Below are 20,264 nucleotides of genomic sequence, written 5' to 3'. Positions count from 1 at the left end.
TTCTTCTGATCTGTGGTACTGAACGTTATGTTAGAAGACTGAGCTTTGTTTTATTAGCATAGAGGCAAAACGTTAAATTCCAATTTTTATAAGATCTTCTTTAACAAATCGGAGAGCCACTTTCACATTAATGAGTGAGTTGCTCGTACACTTCTTAAGTAATAGAACAGAGCATTGTCCTCGACAGCGAGTGTTCATCAGAGATAGGCGTATCGTCACGCGTTTCTCAGGGGAAGTGTGATAGGACCGCTATTATTTTCTATACAAGCAAATGATTTGGCACACAGGACGGGCAGCAATCTGCGCATATTTGCTGATGATGATGTGGTGGACCACACAGGATGGGCAGCATTCTGTGGATATTTGCTAATGATGGTGAGGTGGACAGGAAGGTGTTGAAGTTAACTGACTGTAGGAGGATACGCGATGACTTAGATTAAATTTCTAGTCGGTGTGATGAACGACAGCTACCTCTAAACGTACAAAACAGTAATGCGGATGAGTGGAAGAAACAAACCTACAACATTCTGATAGAGCATTAGTAGTGACTTGATACAGTCATGTCGTTTAAATAGCGTTGCATCGCAAGGCGATTTGAAATGGATCGAGGGTGTCACGATTGTGCTAAGAAAGGCAAATGGTCGACTACCATGCACTGTGAGAATTCTGGGAAAGTGCGGTTCATTTGTAAAGGGGACACTAGTGCAACGTACTCTTGAGTACTGGTCGAGTGTTTGGGGTCCGTACCAGGTCGGATTAAAGGAAGACTGAGAAGCAGTTCAGTGACGGGACCCTGTATTTGTCACCGGTAGCTTGGAGCAACACGTAAGTACTACGGAGATCCTTCGGAAACTCAAATGGGAATCATTGAATGGAATGCGACGTTATTTCAGGGAACACTATTGAGGAAATTTAGAGAACCAACATCTGAAGCTGACTGCAGAAGGATCCTATTGCTGCCAACATATATTTCGCGTTGTTTGTTGTTGACATGTTCAGTCCTGAGACTGGTTTGATGCAGCTCTCCATGCCACTCTCTCCTGTGCAAGTTTCATCTCCCAGTACCTACTGCAACCTACATCCTTCTGAATCTCTTTAGTGTATTCATCACTTGGTCTCCCTCTACTATTTTTACTCTCCACACTGCCCTCTCCAATATTAAATTGGTGATCCCTTGATGCCTCAGAATATGTCCTACCAACCAATCCATTCTTTTAGTCAAGTTGTGCCACAAACTCCTCTTCTCCCCAATTCTACTCAATACCTCCTCATTAGTTATGTGATCTACCCATCTAAACTTCAGCATTCTTCTGTAGCACCACATTTCGAAAGCTTCTATTCTCTTCTCATCCAAACTATTTATCGTCCATGTTTCACTTCCATACATAGCTACACTCCATACAAATACTTTCAGAAACGACTCCCTGACACTTGAATCTATACTAGATGTTAACAAATTTCTATTCTTCAAAAACACTTTCCTTGCCATTACCAGTCTACATTTTATATCCTCTCTTCTTCGACCATCATCAGTTACTTTGTTCCCCAAATAGCAAAACTCATTTACCACTTTAAGAGTCTCATTTCCTAATCTAATTCCCGCAGCATCATCCGATTTAATTCGATTGCATTCCATTATCCTCGTTTTGCTTTTGTTGATATTCATCTTATATCCTCCTTTGAAGACACTGTCCATTCTGATCAGCTGTTTTTGCAGGTCCTTTGCTATCTCTGACAGAATTACAATGTCATCGGCGAACCTCAAAGTTTTTATTTCTTCTCCATGGATTTTAATTCCTACTCCGAATGTTTCTTTTGTTTCCTTTACTGCTTGCTCAATATACAGATTGAATAACATCGGGGCTAGGCTAGAACCCTGTCTCACTCCCTTCCTGCTTCCTTTTCATGCCTCTGGACTCTTATAACTGCCATCTGGTTTCTGTACAGATTGTAAATAGCCTTTCGCTCCCTGTATTTTACCCCTGCCACCTTCATAATTTGAAACAGAGTATTCCAGTCAACACTGTTAAAAGCTTTCTCTAAGTCTACAAAGGCTAGAAACGTAGGTTTGCCTTCCGTTAATCTATTTTTTAAGATAAGTCGTAGGGCCAGTATAGCCTCACGCGTTCCAAACCGATCTTCCCCGAGGTCGGCTTCTACCAGTTTTTCCATTCGTCTGTAAAGAATTCGAGTTAGTATTTTGCAGCCGTGGTTTATTAAACTGGTAGTTCGGTATATTTCACATCTGTGAACACCTATTTTCTTTGGGATTTGAACATTATATTCTTCATGAAGTCTGAGGGTATTTCTCCTGTCTCATACATCTTGCTCACCAGATGGTAGAGTTTTGTCAGGACTGGCTCTGCCAAGGCTGTCAATAGTTCTAATGGAATGTTGTCTATTCCCGGAGTCTTGTTTCGACTTAGGCCTTTCAAGTGCTCTGTCAAACTCTTCCCGCAGTATCATATTTCCCATTTCATCTTCATCTACGCTGCTGGTCATTAAAATCACGCTACATCACACCTGCAATGGTGTACTCAACGACGAACCTGGGTGCAAGAATGGCAAAACGTCATTATTTCAGATGAGTCCAGGTTCTGTTTACAGCATCATGATGGTCGCATCTGTGTTTAGCGACATCGCGGTGAACGTACATTGGAAACGTGTATTCGTCATTGCCATACTGTAGTATCACCCGGCGTGATGGTATGGGATTCCATTGGTTGCACGTCTCGGTCACCTCTTATTCGCATTGACGACACTTTGAACAATGGACGTTACATTTCAGATGTGTTACGACCCGTGGCTATACCCTTCATTCGATCCCCGCGAAACGCTACATTTCAGCAGGATAATGCACGACCGCATGTTGCAGATCCTGTACGGGCCTTTCTGGATACAGAAAATGTTCGACTGCTGCCCTGGCCAGCATATTCTCCAGATCTCTCACCAACTGAAAACGTCTGGTCAATGGTGGCTGAGCAACTGGCTGGTCACAATACGTAGGTCACTACTCTTGATGAACTATGGTATAGTGTTGAAGCTGCATGGGCAGCTGTACCTGTACGTGCCATCCAAACTCTGTCTGACTCAATGCCCAGGCGTATCAAGGCCGTTATTACGGACAGAGGTGGTTGTTCTGGGTACTGATTTCTCAGGATCAATGCACCCAAATTGCGTGAAAATGTAATCACATGTCAGTTCTAGTATAATATATTTGTCCAATGAATACCCGTTTATGATCTGCATTTCTTCTTGGTGTAGCAATTTTAATGTCCGTGTAAACAGATTTTTGACGAAAAGACATTGAGGCAGTTATACTATCAACCCACCAGGTTGAAGATACCACTTTGTGAAAAGCTGCGTGAAAAAGTCCGTAACTGTTTGCTCCACATCCTCATCCGACAGGAATGGTCTTCCCTTCAAGGCCTTCTCTTAAGAGTCCGAAGGCGTAATAACCGCATGGAGAGAGGTCTGTACTATAGGGCGAGTGCTCTACTTTCTTCTACAGGAGGTTCCATAACTTCTATGATACGACGTTTGCGACATGCCGACGTGCGTTATAATGTAGAAGCAGCTTCCACGGTCGCAGCATTCTGTAACGGTGGTTTTCGGTAGTCATGCTGCCTCTTACACATTCTTAATTCTCCGATGGATGTCTATCGGTGCTTGTCCTACGACAGCCAAGAAAAAAATAACAGCGCGTTGGTTCTGTTTAGGCGCATTTGATACTAAGGTCCCCGCAGTTCGTGTTTCCGCATTTACCGCACTCACCTTGGAAAGACGCGAAAGCCACACTAGTATCTTGCCTACATGTCGGTGCTTATATGCCAGCATCGGAGCCGTGGTACGTTCACATAGACTGCAGCAACGTCCTCAGCTTAAAACTTTCTGATCGTCCCATATATCTTTCAGTTTCGTTACACGACAACTAGTTCGTCTCTAATTTCATTTTGGTGATAGGGGCGATCTGATCCCTCTGGATTCCCCCTCCCCGGTTGGCTGCGTCCTGGACTCCCTTATCTGGGAAGCTATTCTATTTGCTCGCACCTTCATTAACAGTCTACAGACGACGGCACGGTCTACATCAACTACATCTACATCTACATTTACACTACGCAAGCCACCAAACGGTGTGTGGCGGAGGGCACTTTACGTGCCACTGTCATTACCTGCCTTTCCTGTTCCAGTCGCGTTTGGTTCGCGGGAAGAACGACTGCCGGAAAGCCTCCGTGCGCGCTCGAATCTCTCTAATTTTACATTCGTGATCTCCTCGGGCGGTATAAGTAGGGGGAAGCAATATATTCGATACCTCATCCAGAAACGCAACCTCTCGAAATCTGGACAGCAAGCTGCACCGCGATGCAGAGCGCCTCTCTTGCAGAGTCTGCCACTTGAGTTTGCTAAACATCTCCGTAACGCTATCACTCTTACCAAATAACCCTGTGACGAAACGCGCCGCTCTTCTTTGGATCTTCTCTATCTCCTCCGTCAACCCGATCAGGTACGGATCCCACACTGATGAGCAATACTCAAGTATAGGTCGAACGAGTGTTTTGTAACCCCCCTCCTTTGTTGATGGGCTACATTTTCTAAGGACTCTCCCAATGAATCTTTATCTGGCACCCGCCTTATCAACAATTAACTTTATATGATCATTATACTTCAAATCGTTCCGTATGCAAACTCCCGGATATTTTACAGAAGTAACTGCTCCCAGCATTTGTTCCGCTATCATATAATCATAAAATAAAGAATCATTCATTCTATGTATTCGCAATACATTACATTTGTCTGTGTTAAGGGTCAGTTGCCACTCCCTGCGCCAAATGCCTATCCGCTGCAGATCTTCCTGCATTTCGCTGCAATTTTCTAATGCTGCAACTACTCTCTATACTACAGCATCATCCGCGAAAAGCCGCGTGGAACTTCCGACAATATCTACTAGGTCTGTCCAGATTCGTTCCTTTTAATTTGTGTCAGGGCGCTGATGACCCCGACGTTGAGCGCCCATAAGCCCCAAGACACACACACACACACACACACACACACACACACACACACACACATATATATATATATATATATATATTGTGAAAAGCAATGGTCCCATAACACTCCCCTGTGACACGCCAGAGGTTACTTTATCGTCAATAGACGTCTCTCCAGTGAGAACAACATGCTGTGTTCCGTTTGCTAAAAACTCTTCAATCCATGCACACAGCTGGTGTTATAATATATGCCTATAGTTGTGCGCATCTGCTCGACGACCTTTCTTGAAAACTGGAACTACCTGTGCTCTTTTCCAATCATTTGGAACCTTCCGTTCCTCTATAGACTTGCGCTACACGGCTGTTAGAATGGGGACAAGTTCTTTCAAGTACTCTATGTAGAATGGAATTGGTATCCCGTCAGGTCCAGAGGACTTTCCTCTGTTGAGTGATTTCAGTTGCTCTTCTATTCCTTGGACACTTATTTCGATGTCAGCCATTTTTTCATTTGTGCAAGGATTTAGAGAAGGAACAGCAGTGCAGTCTTCCTTTTTGAAACAGCTTTTGAAAAAGGTGTTTAGTATTTCAGCTTTACGCGTGTCATCCTCTGTTTCAATGTCATTATCATCCCAGAGTGTCTGGATACGCTGTTTCGATCCACTTACTGATTTAACGTAAGACCGGAACTTCCTAGGATTTTCTGTCAAGTCGGTACATAGAATTTTATTTTCAAATTCATTGAACGCTTCACGCATAGCCCTCCTTACGCTAACTTTGACATCGTTTAGCTTCTGATTGTCTGAGAGGTTTTGGCTGCGTTCAAATTTGCAGTGAAGCTCTCTTTGCTTTTCCAGTAATTTACTAACTTTGTTTTTGAACCACGCTGGGTTTTTCCCGTCGCTCACAGTTTTACTCGGCACGTACCTGTCTAAAACGCGTTTTACGATTGCCTTGAACTTTTTCCATAAACACTCAACATTGTCAGTGTCGGAACAGAAACTTTCATTTTCATGTTTGGTAGTCTGAAATCTGCCTCCTATTACCCTTGCTGAACAATAAACCTTCCTTCCTTTTTTAATATTCCTATTTACTTCCTTATTTAGAGATGCTGCAACGGCCTTATGGTCACTGATTCCCTGTTCTACCCTTATAGAGTCGAAAAGTTCGGGTCTGTTTTTTATCAGTAGGTCCAAGATGTTATCTCCACGAGTGGGTTCTCTGTTTAATTTGTAGAGGTAATTTTCAGATAGTGCACTCAGTATAATGTCACTCGATGCTCTGTCCCTACCACCCGTCCTAAACATCTGAGTGTCCCAGTCCATATGAAGGTGCACCGAAATAGAAGACCGGACGAGGACCGATGACTGGAGCAAGTTTTTTAAGTTGCCCCTGGACATAAACAAAAGTAACGTACTGCGCTGCGCATACAAATAGACGACATTTTGCAATGTAGGTAAATCTCTTTCCATAACATGGCGTCACTATAGCGTATTGATTGCCAAACGGGCATTACAGTTCGTTAATGTTTATTTGCTCTGCACAATTAGAGCTGCAGCCAAATTTATTGCATATTTGATAAGAAGGCAATTTATATCCTTTAATGTGACGACTTTTTTTAAGACCTGATAAACGTTATTCCGATGCTGACACGTCATTTAAGAGGGTCGGACATTCTCCGAGGCCTCAGTAAGCACTTGAGAATGGCTGCAATGCCGAAATCGTGATAAATGAATAAAAATTTACAGTCGAATGGCGGAAATTTCTTTCAAAAACTTCTACATGACTCTGGTCATCCGACAAAGAATTTAAAAAAAATCATCCTGAATAAACATTTTCTAAATTGGCATAACAACATGTCACGACAACACTGTCGGCTTTCTACCAACGTTCTCATTTACTTTCTTTGGTTATCTCTGTTGCCGTGCGGGATTAGCCGAGCGGTCTCGGAAGCTGCAGACATGGACTGTGCGGATGGTCTCGGCGGAGGTTCGAGCCCTCCCTCGGGCATGGGTGTGTCTGTTTGTCCTTAGGATAATTTAGGTTAAGTAGTGTGTAAGCTTAGGGACTGATGACCTTAGCAGTTAAGTCCCATAAGATTTCACACACATTTGAACATTTGGTCATCTCTGTTGAACTCTCGTTAATATTACATTCCCGTGGCAGCATCTCGTTCATCGTATGCTGCCATCTTACTTGATAAACACTCCTTATACAACAATAGCGCCATAGAATTGTTCACACTTGCTCCGTGTTTGCAATTTTCAGATGCACCACACAATTCCAAAATAATCTACGCCATATATTGGTCCTCAATACAGCTCATCTTACCTTTTCATCCTACATCACACCACTTCACTGTTACCTATAAACATTAAATAATAAATATTAAAATGTTGTGACGTGCTAGAGATCTACATCTACATCTACATCTATACTCCGCGAGCCACCTTACGGTGTGTGGCGGAGGGTACTTATTGTACCACTATCTGATCCCCCCTTCCCTGTTCCATTCACGAATTGTGCGTGGAAAGAACGACTGCTTGTAAGTCTCCGTATTTGCTCTAATTTCTCGGATCTTTTCGTTGTGATCATTACGCGAGATATATGTGGGCGGTAGTAATATGTTGCCCATCTCTTCCCGGAATGTGCTCTCTCGTAATTTCGATAATAAACCTCTCCGTATTGCGTAACGCCTTTCTTGAAGTGTCCGCCACTGGAGCTTGTTCAGCATCTCCGTAACGCTCTCGCGCTGACTAAATGTCCCCATGACGAATCGCGCTGCTTTTCGCTGGATCATGTCTATCTCTTCTATTAATCCAACCTGGTAAGGGTCCCATACTGATGAGAAATACTCAAGAATCGGACGAACAAGCGTTTTGTAAGCTACTTCTTTCGTCGATGAGTCACATTTTCTTAGAATTCTTCCTATGAATCTCAACCTGGCGCCTGCTTTTCCCACTATTTGTTTTATGTGATCATTCCACTTCAGATCGCTCCGGATAGTAACTCCTAAGTATTTTACGGTCGTTACCGCTTCCAATGATTTACCACCTATGGCATAATCGTACTGGAATGGATTTCTGCCCCTATGTATGCGCATTATATTACATTTATCTACGTTTAGGGAAAGCTGCCAGCTGTCGCACCATGCATTAATCCTCTGCAGGTCCTCCTGGAATACGTACGAGTCTTCTGATGTTGCTACTTTCTTGTAGACAACCGTGTCATCTGCAAATAGCCTCACGGAGCTACCGATGTTGTCAACTAAGTCATTTATGTATATTGTAAACAATAAAGGTCCTATCACGCTTCCCTGCGGTACTCCCGAAATTACCTCTACATCTGCAGATTTTGAACCGTTAAGAATGACATGTTGTGTTCTTTCTTCTAGGAAATCCTGAATCCAATCACAAACCTGGTCCGATATTCCGTAAGCTCGTATTTTTTTCACTAAACGTAAGTGCGGAACCGTATCAAATGCCTTCCTGAAGTCCAGGAATACGGCATCAATCTGCTCGCCAGTGTCTACGGCACTGTGAATTTCTTGGACAAATAGGGCGAGCTGAGTTTCACATGATCTCTGTTTGCGGAATCCATGTTGGTTATGATGAAGGAGATTTGTATTATCTAAGAACGTCATAATACGAGAACACAAAACATGTTCCATTATTCTACAACAGATTGACGTAAGCGAAATAGGCCTATAATCATTCGCATCTGATTTATGACCCTTCTTGAAAATGGGAACGACCTGCGCTTTCTTCCAGTCGCTAGGTACTTTACGTTCTTCCAGCGATCTACGATAAATTGCTGATAGAAAGGGGGCAAGTTCTTTAGCATAATCACTGTAGAATCTTAAGGGTATCTCGTCTGGTCCGGATGCTTTTCCGCTACTAAGTGATAGCAGTTGTTTTTCAATTCCGATATCGTTTATTTCAATATTTTCCATTTTGGCGTCCGTGCGACGGCTGAAGTCAGGGACCGTGTTACGATTTTCCGCAGTGAAACAGTTTCGGAACACTGAATTCAGTATTTCTGCCTTTCTTCGGTCGTCCTCTGTTTCGGTGCCATCGTGGTCAACGAGTGACTGACTAGGGGATTTTCGCCATTAATCATGTAATGGTGTACTATCGGCTTCTTATATAGCATATGCACACAAATTGTAGACAGCTGCCAGCTATCATGCAAACCGGAAATTCTCCTCAACTCATTCTGCATTTTATTAGGATCGTTTAGTAATACCATCTCTCTGTGCACTTAGTCAGGAACAAAATAAATCGTTTCATGCTTCCTTTCGCACGCCGGATGAGGCATTACGTTAAAAATTCACACAGTTTTATATTCATAAGAAATTCATCGGTTCACCCGACGACATCGGAAGAGACTTGATATTTTGGCTGTTGGCCGGTAATGTGGTACAGTATCGAATGCCCATCGGAAATACGTTAAGACAGAAACCATCTGTTCACTGACATCTACTGTTAGCACGATAATATGTGTGAATAAAGGGAGTTATGTTTTTCATGTGTAGTATTCCGTGAAGACATGTTTATTTATTGGCAAGACTGTTTTCTAATAGAAACGTTGTAGGCTCCGGTAAACGTAACAAAAGGAACCACTGTTTTGTAGATATTTGGCAGACGTACCAACTTTCTTATAACTCTCCATTCGCTTTCCAGACTCAGGCGAATAAATAAATTGATAAAGGTACGTGTGTAACAACCATGTTTTTTTTTCTTCTACAGGGTCGGGCCCTCTGGAACGCTTTGTGTTTGCCAAACCTATGATGAGGAGCATTCCCTTGGTGACTAAGAAAGTGAAGTGCAGCTCGTCACCAACAGTTTTCTCGGAAGGTTGTAACTACTGCGTTTGCGAGCATGAAGACATCGGTCCCGTGTGCACGAACTGGCCTTGCACGGATTCAGGAAGAAGTGAGTAACCATCTTTTTTTTAGTTAAACGTTAACTGCAAGCAGTATCTAGATCACATATGATACAAATAGCCTATCAGGTGCGCAGTAACTTACTGTCTGGCGCTGTAATGTGTTCTGGTTTTGCGGAGGACACTGAAAGAGCGTTTCTCTGGAGGTGACTAACGTTGATTCGGACCTGTACGATTTTAGAGACGTCACTACCCGTTACTTCATGCTGGTGACCTATTGCTTCGCGCGACACACAAAATACGTTCTTCGATGTTTTTGCCACGAGTTACGAAAGGTTGAAACACATAAGATATAAAAACGCTCTCTATGTCACAAGCAAAATTTCTGAGACGCAGTATTGCATTTGTCGTTTTCAGCTGGAGCCCACATTTGATGGGTTTTACATTATGACTTAGACCTTATGAAAGTATGAGTTGGGGGTTAGACGTGTTCTGGCGAAATGGGGGACATTCGTGCCATTAAATAAACAAACTGGCCAGCTACCCTAGCCCAATTTAATGACCCATATGCAAACTAATTACTCACTTGGGCTCTTGTTTTGTTTATTTAGAATGAAATTACTGGGCTACAGCTGTCATTATAATTATCATAATTTGTAGCCAAGATCGTCACAGGGTAGTTTACTCAAGTGTTTTTTAATCTAGTGTGACAATTGTCATTTTAATGAAGATGATTTGTGACCCAAAAGTGCCATCCTCTTTCGCTCACTGGTGCTGTGTGCTGCTATTGATCCCACACTCTGGGCCCATCCACCACTACCCCCCTTGGGGTCCCTAGCATCATGAGAGGGGACTTATCATTCGTAGTCTGCACCTCCCTCGAACAACCATACGACCACGAAGTTCAAGAATTCATTCACCTCTCCAAGGAGAATAAAAAGAGGATGACTGTTATTAATATTATTATTATTATTATTATTTATCATTCAGCACTATTTTTTCTGGTGTGGACTACTGATGATGATGCAGTCAGCCAGAACGATTTGTTGGAGCCATTCGATTTTCCGCAGCACGTACATGATTTACTAGACATATTTCCACCACCTGTTTCGTCCAACTTCGAGCCTTCAGTGTGGCAGCAGCGATGGTCCACCAACAACATACCGGTATCGCACAACAACATAATGGAACTCTTCTTTTATCACCATGAGTTCTTACTATCACAGGCACTGCAGACACCACCTGTGTAGTCACAATAGCATGCATCACGTATTAAAGTCTCTCCGTTCAAAGTTACATGCAGACTAATTGTGATTACGAGTGAGTGTGTAGTTGCATGCATATTCTCATGTCGTGAGTTCAACACTCTGAAAGTGATGGAACATCCTCAAGTTAGCAGCAAGAATTTTATACTTTCATTATATGAGTGGTGTCAGTTACATGACAACTTCTTAAAGATTGCGTATCTATTCAACGGTCAGACAAACCCCCCTCCACCCACCATGTTACTGGGTTGTCACAAAGTGTTTATTATAGCTGTTCATGAACATCGAAAAAAAATTAAAATTTAATTCAACAGGGATAGGTTTGAGTACATTTATTTCCAGGAAGCAACATCAGAAACTTTAACTTTCAGTGTGCTAGAATGACCATTTTCACCTGATGCCAGTAGGAACCAGGATTACCAATGTTGTGTAGATCGACAATGCACAACTGTACTTGGCGCTACACTCTCTGACAACCAGAGCACTGCCTGTCAACCGACAAATGGCAAAAGGGTAATCCCACGGCCAATACACAGTAATAACACTGGGACAGCTACAGCAGGTGAGGAAATGAACTACATACAATGTACATATGTACATGCACACACAAACACACACACACCCTATTGTGTACATAGTACATACATTACATATTCAATTTAAATGCACACATGGTATCCAGGCAACACCATACACAATTTTCTATACACTATGACAAACAATTCATACAACTATTCAACATACACCTACAGACACATCAGCTATTTACTAATAAGTAATCATTCACACACTCAGTCACTCAAGCGAGTAGTGTGAGAATGCAGAGTCTCAGTCCCATCTGCACAGATGCATCATTTGTCATCATATCGATTTTAGGTCGTGATACAGTACGCATTTCATTGACTCATGATCAAATGCTTACTTGTTGCACTGTATGTGCAGAAGAAGAAGCCACATCAGGTCGCAGGCACTACAAGTAATCATAAGCCATGAGAGCCGCTGAGGCTGCATGTTGCTGCCTTTAGGTGATTGCTGTTGTAGTAAGGGATACATACATCTTGGATCTCAGATCCACAAACACCATAATCTGTGACCCATTCGCCTTGCCTCCCAGCAGGTCGATAACCTTTCGTTTTGAAGTATAATACCATAAGCTAATTGGCTACATATTCCAAGATGTCGAATTCTTTATGATTGTTCCTAATTACTCAGTATGGATCACGTAAATGTATCCATATAAGGTAACTTGGGATTAGCGAAGTTTGGTTTTGCACAGCGACAAATCTTTGATTGAAAATTGTTGCCCATTTAAAATTTGGCCTGATAACCAATCTTGTACACTACAGCGCCCCTACCATTGTGAAACTACATGAATTTCGTGAATGTTTGTCAAATTCTCCATAGTTTTCGCAAAAGCAGCATTATTCATTAACTTAAAAACTCGTTCTCTAAGTTACACGACACGAGAGTCCTGTTTTTGATATTAATAAATGTATATGCTCCACAACGAGCATGACTGCATGAGGAAGATAAAGAGGATGACTCTAATCAGTTTCATTTCTGAACTGAGACACTGATGAGGTTTCTATAGAGGATTATCTCGATTTACCGCTCCTCCCCCTCCTACCAGCTTCGTTATCAGTTTGTGGATCGAACCATTGGATGCAAACTAGCAGGATCTGCTAGGTCTGCCTAGATGACATATTCTTCACCCGAATCTGCTGCCTCACTTTGAGTCATCTAATCTGCGGATGCCCTCATTGGATAGCCATACAAAATTTTCACCAGGTTATTATTGTTGAAAAATGTATCAAATTTAGTTATTAACATCAGAGAGCACGATATAACTCACATCCTCAGATTCTTTGACCTGTCCACCGTTTCACAGGTTATTCGGCTTGGTGTGCATATGCACACATTGGCAAAGTCCCCAGTGGATCCTACGCCCAAAAGAGAACAGCCTGTTGACATTATGAGTAATTCGATGTTGACTCATGTTAGTTTCAACATTGCATCCCATGAAAGCACTGGTGTGGGGTAATAGAATGCTGGATCCAGGCTACCGAGCGAGATGGCGCAGTGGTTAGCACACTGGACTCGCATTCGGCAGGACGACGTTTCAATCCCGCGTCCGGCCATCCTGTTTTAGGTTTTCCGTGATTTCCCCTAATCCAATGAGACCGATGGCCGCGCAGTTTGGTCTCTTCCCCCAAACAACCCAGCCGAACCTGGACCCAGGTTGAATGTGGTCATACATGCAGTCCAGAATTTCGCGAAAATATGGACAAGTAGTCGTACATTCATGTCCCTGTGTAAGTGTACACACCGTTTTAAATCAGAAATATTTAATTCCTACCAAACATTCACTACGTGGCGACACTACTCATCTGTTGTGGAGAAATGTAATCATAAGTCATGAAAGCCGTTGAGGCTGCATGTTGCTCCCATTAGGTGATTGTTGTTGTAGTAAGGGATACATACATCTTGGATCTCAGATCCACATACACCATAATCTGTGACCCATTCGCCTTGTCTCCCAGCCTTCTTTTTTAAAAATGACGCACCCCCAAGGAATTATCCAAATGGGATGAAAACCGGTACATGAGATGTACATGTACAGACAGATAAATCATTACAGTTTCAGAAAAATTGGAGAGCTATGCAAGAGAGAGAATTTCATAAACTGATCAACCCAGTAAAATGTTGATTTACCACTGACCCGGGTGCAATCAGTTACTGGGATTGGCATTGAATAATATTGTTATTGGATATCCTCCTGTGGGATCTTGAACCAAATTCTGTCCAATTGGAGTGTTGGACTGTCAAAATCACGAGGTAGGATAGCCCTGCCCTTAATGCTCCAAATGTTCACAATAGGAGAGAGATCTGGTGCCTGGATGGCCAAAGTGAGGTTTCGCCGTTTGTGGAGAGAGGGGGAATTATCGCGCTGAAATGTAAGCCCAGTTTGGCTTTCCACAATGGGCAAAATCAGAGACATACAAGATCGTCGATGTACCGTTGTGCTGTGAGGGAATCGCAGACGGCAACAACATCGCTCCTGCTATGAAAAGAAGTGGCACCCCAAACCGTCCCCTAACGTCATACCACACGGAATCGATGCTGCATTGCATTCCAAACGTGGACCAACACGCTGTTAAGCAGGTCTACATAATGTCTTGGTCGTGTGTTGTATATGAAGAGCTGACGTTCAATCATATGGGAGAAACATCATTGATTGTCAACTGTCAGATTTGTATCCGATGATGTTATGTAGGTTCGCTAGAGCGTGAAACCCACTTCATTCGTTATGCAGCTAAACAAGATAAATCTACAAGAATACTAATAACTCCTAATCTATTTGTAATTATTGTTTTGAAACAGGTAGTTTGGCAGTTACAATGTGTTTTAAGTTGCTACTATGAATCGTAAATTGTTTATGTAAAGTACAAAATAAGTATGCGTTTACAACAAAATGTGTATTACTATACGACGCCTTTGACAGTACAGGTTAAAGGTGTTTCCGTGTGCCCCTTGGTATACATCCCATTTCCCTCTTCCTCTACTGTCGCGACCTCTAGATGAGGTGTATGCTGAATGAAGTTTTGATGTCGCCCAGCTTGAAATTCCAGTTCTATAACTGTCCCCAACAGTGTTTAGAGAGTATAGCATCGCCTCTTCTCTGAACTTTACATTTTAAGTTCCTTGAGCACCTCGGTTACCTTTTGATAGTTGTATAGTTACAAATCATATATAGGTAACTACACTTATGACAAAGGCAAACGTATGTAGGTGTAGAACGGGACACAAATCTCTCCTTAACTTTTGACTGCAAAAGAGTTTAAATAATTTCTTTCATGTGTCTCCCTTTAATATGTAATAACTTTTCAAATAACTGTAACATGGACTCATTGTGTGACATCAGAATGAACTGTAAATTGACGTTTGGTTTATGTCAGCACCACTTGCGAGTGAATACTTAGAATTTAAGTGAAAGCCTGGAGACCGATTCGTTTGCAATGCAAGTAATCACAACGTGCCTGTGTGTTTGTGTGTGCGTGTGTGTGTGTGTGTGTATGTATGTATGTGTGTGCGCGCATGCGTGTATGGGGCAAAAGAACTATTACTAATGATTACTTTCTCTCTTACTTTCGTACAGCTCACAGTGCTCCAAAACGAATTAAGCGTTCACCACAGCATTGTAAACCCTACACAGCGTATAAAAAAGACTGCAACGTTTGTTTTTGCAATAGAAATGGCACCAACGCTGTCTGCACGAATTTAGAGTGTAACACTGGCACACAGAGAGGTAAGTTCCTGGTCTACTCGTCTCTATGTACCTTGTTAATAGTGGTCATTGCTTTGATTTCTACGTCATGATAACCCATTCTTTAAGAGAAGGTCGAAACGAAGATGTATCAACAGTCCTTCTTTGAATACTACTTGATTATTCTGTGAATACACTTTGGGGCTTTCTATTTCGCACCACAATAATAATTTTACTGTGGAAGGTTAAGCTTTTGTAAAAGTTATGCCATGCGAGATCGAAATACAGAGGGTTAGCGCTGGGCTGATGTGGCGATCAGTTCGTCAACAAGACGTACTGACAATTAAGTAGACAACAAGTGGGGCTGACAGAAACGCAAGCGCTGTTGTGCTAGTTATCAAGCAACTGTAGCACTATGTACTTCCCTGCCTTGGCGCCACTACAAAGTCAAACATGGGTAGAATAGAAGCGAGCTTGACAACCCAGACATTATACAACCAACACAGGGCACCAAGGAGAATTCGCAGTTCAGATAAATTACGATAAATGCGCTTATACACTCAGAGACACCACGACACAAGGGTGGGCTAGGCCCCTTAAATAGCTAGACTTTTAGAGCTCGGTAACTCATTTTGTTGTGCTGCTTTTCTGTCAGTCTCCCTAGAACCAGAAGGTTTACTACCGAGTTTCAGTGGAAACACGAGAGGTTGATCAATAATAGTCAGCCTAATACTTTCTTGCTGATGTCAACTTCGAGAGGCATTGCTGCGCATTGAGTAGTTGTGGATGAGCACACTGATGTGGAGCCGGCCCTCCTCCACTACTGGGTCACTGTGGATCATTTGCAAGCCACCGTCGACCGGGTGAATCATGTCTCTGGAGCCTGTTGCCGACCTTGAAGTGTCGGCTGCAGTCTTGGTCGATCAGTGGTATTGACTGAGGCCTAGTCGCCACGACAGCTGACATGCTGGACTACAGTCAGAATTTCCACCTGATGGTATGACGGGCAGTCTTCAGGACTGCTGAGGAGGGAGTCATGCAAGGTCACTGCAGAACGCCTAGATGGGCAACGCCTCCCTGGGGCGACTGCCGCTGCCAGCACAGTACACGGATGTAGCACTGGCCTGTGGCGGCGACTTCCAAGACTTCCTGGCGAGGCGTCAACACTCTTTCGCGGCATGTGGGCTTGAGCCCAGAGTCCGACTGCAGCTCTAAATACACTTACATCACTGTACACTCTGCAAGATAAACAAATATTATTAGAGATACCACTGTATCATCATGTCTCCGGGTGTGCACTGGACCACTCATTCTTATTTCCTTATTTAATGCTCGATCTACTGACAGCAAAGTGACCACAGCAAATGGGTCGCAACAAAATGGTACTCATGAAAGGTATTTGTAAGCTACCTCCTTTCTGCTTTGGCGCACAGGATTAGCGGAGCGGTCTAAGGCGCTGCAGTCATGGTCTGTGCAGCTGGTCCCGGCGGAGTTCGAGTCTTCCCTCGGGAATGGATGTGTGTGTTTGTCCTTAGGATAATTTAGGTTAAGTAGTGTTTAAGCTTAGGGACTGATGACCTTAGCAGTTAAGTCCCATAAGATTCACACACATTTGAACATTTGCCGGCCAGGGTGGCCGAGCGGTTCTAGGCGCTTCAGTCCGGAACCGCGCGACCGCTACGGTCGCAGGTTCGAATCCTGCCTCGGGCATGGATGTGTGTGATGTCCTTAGGTTAGTTAGGTTTAAGTAGTTCTAAGATCTAGGGTACTGATGACCTTAGAAGTTAAGTCCCATAGTGCTCAGAGCCATTTGAACCAATCCTTTCTGCATTAATTACAGTGCCATAGGATTCTTCAGTAAAATAAATAAAAAAAAAATCTGCTTTCCTCGCAACTAGGATTGTGTGCTTGCTCCACCTTAATCCACTCTGTCCATAAACATCCTGATACTTGAAGGTTTCGATTGATTTTAGTGTTCTGTTTCCACTCACATTATTAAATGTCACAGGATCATTCACCATTCTTGCGTTACAGCAAGGAGAAATTTGGAAAAGGAACTGAAATTCGTGGGGAAGAAATAAAACTTCGAGTTTTGCCGACGACACTGCAGTTCTAACACAGGCAGCAATGGACTAGGAAGAGCAGTTGAGAGAAGGTCAGTGTCTTGAAAAGAGATTATAAGATAACAGTCAACAACAGTGAAACGAGGATAATGGAATGTAGTTAAATTGAATCAGTCATTGATGAGTGAACTGGACTAGGAAACGGATCACTAAAAGTAGTAGACAACTTTTACTATTTGGAGAGCAAAATAAATGATGATGGTCGGAACAGAGAGGATATAAAATGTGGGACAGCAGAAACGAAAAGATTAGGATTGTTTTTCACTTCTTCATCTGTAGGCTCCGTTGAATTAACTGAAAATGGCAGAAAAATTTTCATGACACTGGAATTCCGAAGCTTTTTAACTGTGTGTGAAGAGGTTTAACTACAAGTTACTTCTTGCTTTTGGGTCAAAATCTCATAGCGATTGACTAATAGTTTGCCTTGTGACATACAGAACTGAAAAACTGGGTTGAGGTCCTTGGTATCATTCGTTAAGTACAGTGTGTGAGCAGTCGTAGTTTGCTGCTGTGGGAAAGCAGAGGTAATTTGCAAAATTTCGTTTACGAACGTATAGGATCAAGACGGTGGAGGAACAACTCATCCCTTTCAGTTTATTGTTCATAGATGGAAAATAATTTCTGTTCCTGCGGTGACGACTTGTCAGAACATCGGATATCTCAACGAGCTGGGAGCTGAGGTTACACAAGCTAGATGCACCCACCTGCCTACAGACATTAGTGATGAGATGCAGCTCTTCCTGCAGGTCTTCGTTGATGTGGTAGTTTCTCGTGACGTCAAGAGAACGATTGTAATATTTCCTGTTAGGGAGTTACATTAGCTATTGCAATAACATAGCTTTTGGAGAGTATTGCTCGTAGGGGCGAAGGACCATAGGTGAAGAAACATGCCAGTGAAACTGCAGGTACATCGTTTTCCACAAATGCATAAACATAAACTAAATTTAGGGGTCTCATTGAATCTGCGGGATGAAGAGGAGGCTGTTATTCCTCGTCGAAGGTAGAGAAGATGTCCTCGCGGTAAGAGTCACAGCACATGGTAATTAATTTCGGTAGTGTGGCAGGTTCAGACATTAGAGATCATCAGGAATTATCCAAAATATTATCGAGTGCAGAAAGTCTACAAGAATTTATGTTATGTTCCTGTGGGCGGAAGCATAACAACTGACAAACCGCAATGCCTACCCTCCTTTCACTACTCTACTTTCCAACAGTTTTGTGTTAAGAGTGGGTTCGAGTCTCGGTCCGGCGCACAGATTTTAATCTGCCAGGAAGTTTCACTTTTGTATTGATACTTTGAGAACATGAAACCCATTAGAATTCTTGGTAATGTTTGATTCACTTTACCTATAGAAAGTAAACAGTGTGTATCCTAAGGTAATTAGATAAATAAACAGGAGGGGGAAGTCACCGTAATACCACACTATACTATAATTACTTGGAAGTACTTATTAATACCAATGAAAATGTAACCGGTTGCCGGCAGTATGTAGCCTTATTTGATCTTCGTAAAAGTTTAGATTAATCACGTGCAAATATCCTCAATTGAAAAAACTCCTTATTTATCCCAGGATCATTATCCAAATGCATGTACCCACAACATATATCCAAATAACAGTAAATAATTATAAACCCTCTCTCAAATGAACCTACGCACAAAAATTTACGGTTATTGTTAAGAAACATTGAATTATTTACTCATGATTACATCAAAATACATTGAACATTATTAATACAAATACATCTTATCTATATATCTTTGACAAACAGCCATCTTTGTAGTTACGATTCTTAAGGCACACTGCCGCCCAACGGTTCCTAGCAGTGAATTTCTTTGTTGTGTTATTCAGTTACCAGGTGGCATAAACGTGTACCTCCAATCATCGGCGCATTCCTTATCGTTAATCACACACATGTGCACGATGTGTTACGTAGGACACCGACGGCGCAGTCGAGGATTGCAGTCTATAATGCTATGTAGACCCCTCGAGGCATTACGAAATCCACAGGGTAGCCTGGATGATAGAGAATAGCTAATCTATGAGTGTGTGAGAATTTGTTACTCTTGTTTATCGCCCTTAAAATGTGTTACCGCCTATTGCAAAAGAAATGAAATAGTCTGCAGGATGGTGTAATCATATGGCTTACTGCTGTGATTAAGTAAGATGTGATGGAACTGTATTGTGTATGAGACACAAGAATGCTGATACTTCATACGTGCATTTGAGCAATTGTATCAATGGCAGAAATGAAGTTTGAATTCAGAACCTACTGCCGATGACCACTGTTTAGAAATCCTGGTGGTCTAACATAATGAATCACAAATATCTGATCAGGCTCCAAATTTTCCAATGTTATCTGCACAGCTCTATCGTCAAATTATCGTCTCCAGATGTTGCTGTGGCCACTGTGTGTAAACGTGACTCTAAGCAACATTCTTTAAAATACATTTTTATTTAGGGCCTTGTTGGCAATAATTCGTTACAAATATAGCTTAGCAGTCTATTCTCAAAATTACTCCTCAATATTTTCCTTATGATAATTCTCTCAACTTGGAGATGGTTAGAGAAATGGTCATGACTCGTAGTGAAAAGATGGGCTATGCAACTGATTACTCTGCTCTTAATTTTCAGTATCTCACTGGCTCGTACCTATTTGCTTATACTTTTTATATTTCAGCCCTTTGTATAATTGATGGCTCTTGGCAGCTGGCAGTGTTGCTCAAAAACACATTGACTGG

At 42.3% G+C, this 20,264-nt stretch overlaps 1 protein-coding gene across 1 annotated transcript in view; it reads left to right on the top strand.

Moving 5' to 3' along the window:
* Positions 1-20,264, top strand: part of LOC126419888 (pacifastin-like protease inhibitor cvp4) — a 103,257-nt gene that overhangs the window by 42,762 nt on the left and 40,231 nt on the right. The window contains exons 2-3 of the mRNA XM_050087149.1: positions 9,737-9,922; positions 15,294-15,443. Of these exons, the coding sequence (XP_049943106.1) occupies positions 9,737-9,922; positions 15,294-15,443 (336 nt within the window). The remainder of the gene's footprint in view (positions 1-9,736; positions 9,923-15,293; positions 15,444-20,264) is intronic.

The sequence above is a fragment of the Schistocerca serialis genome, chromosome 9, assembly GCF_023864345.2.
Source record: "Schistocerca serialis cubense isolate TAMUIC-IGC-003099 chromosome 9, iqSchSeri2.2, whole genome shotgun sequence".
NCBI lineage: Eukaryota > Metazoa > Arthropoda > Insecta > Orthoptera > Acrididae > Schistocerca > Schistocerca serialis.
This window is presented reverse-complemented; position numbering and strand designations above follow the sequence as displayed.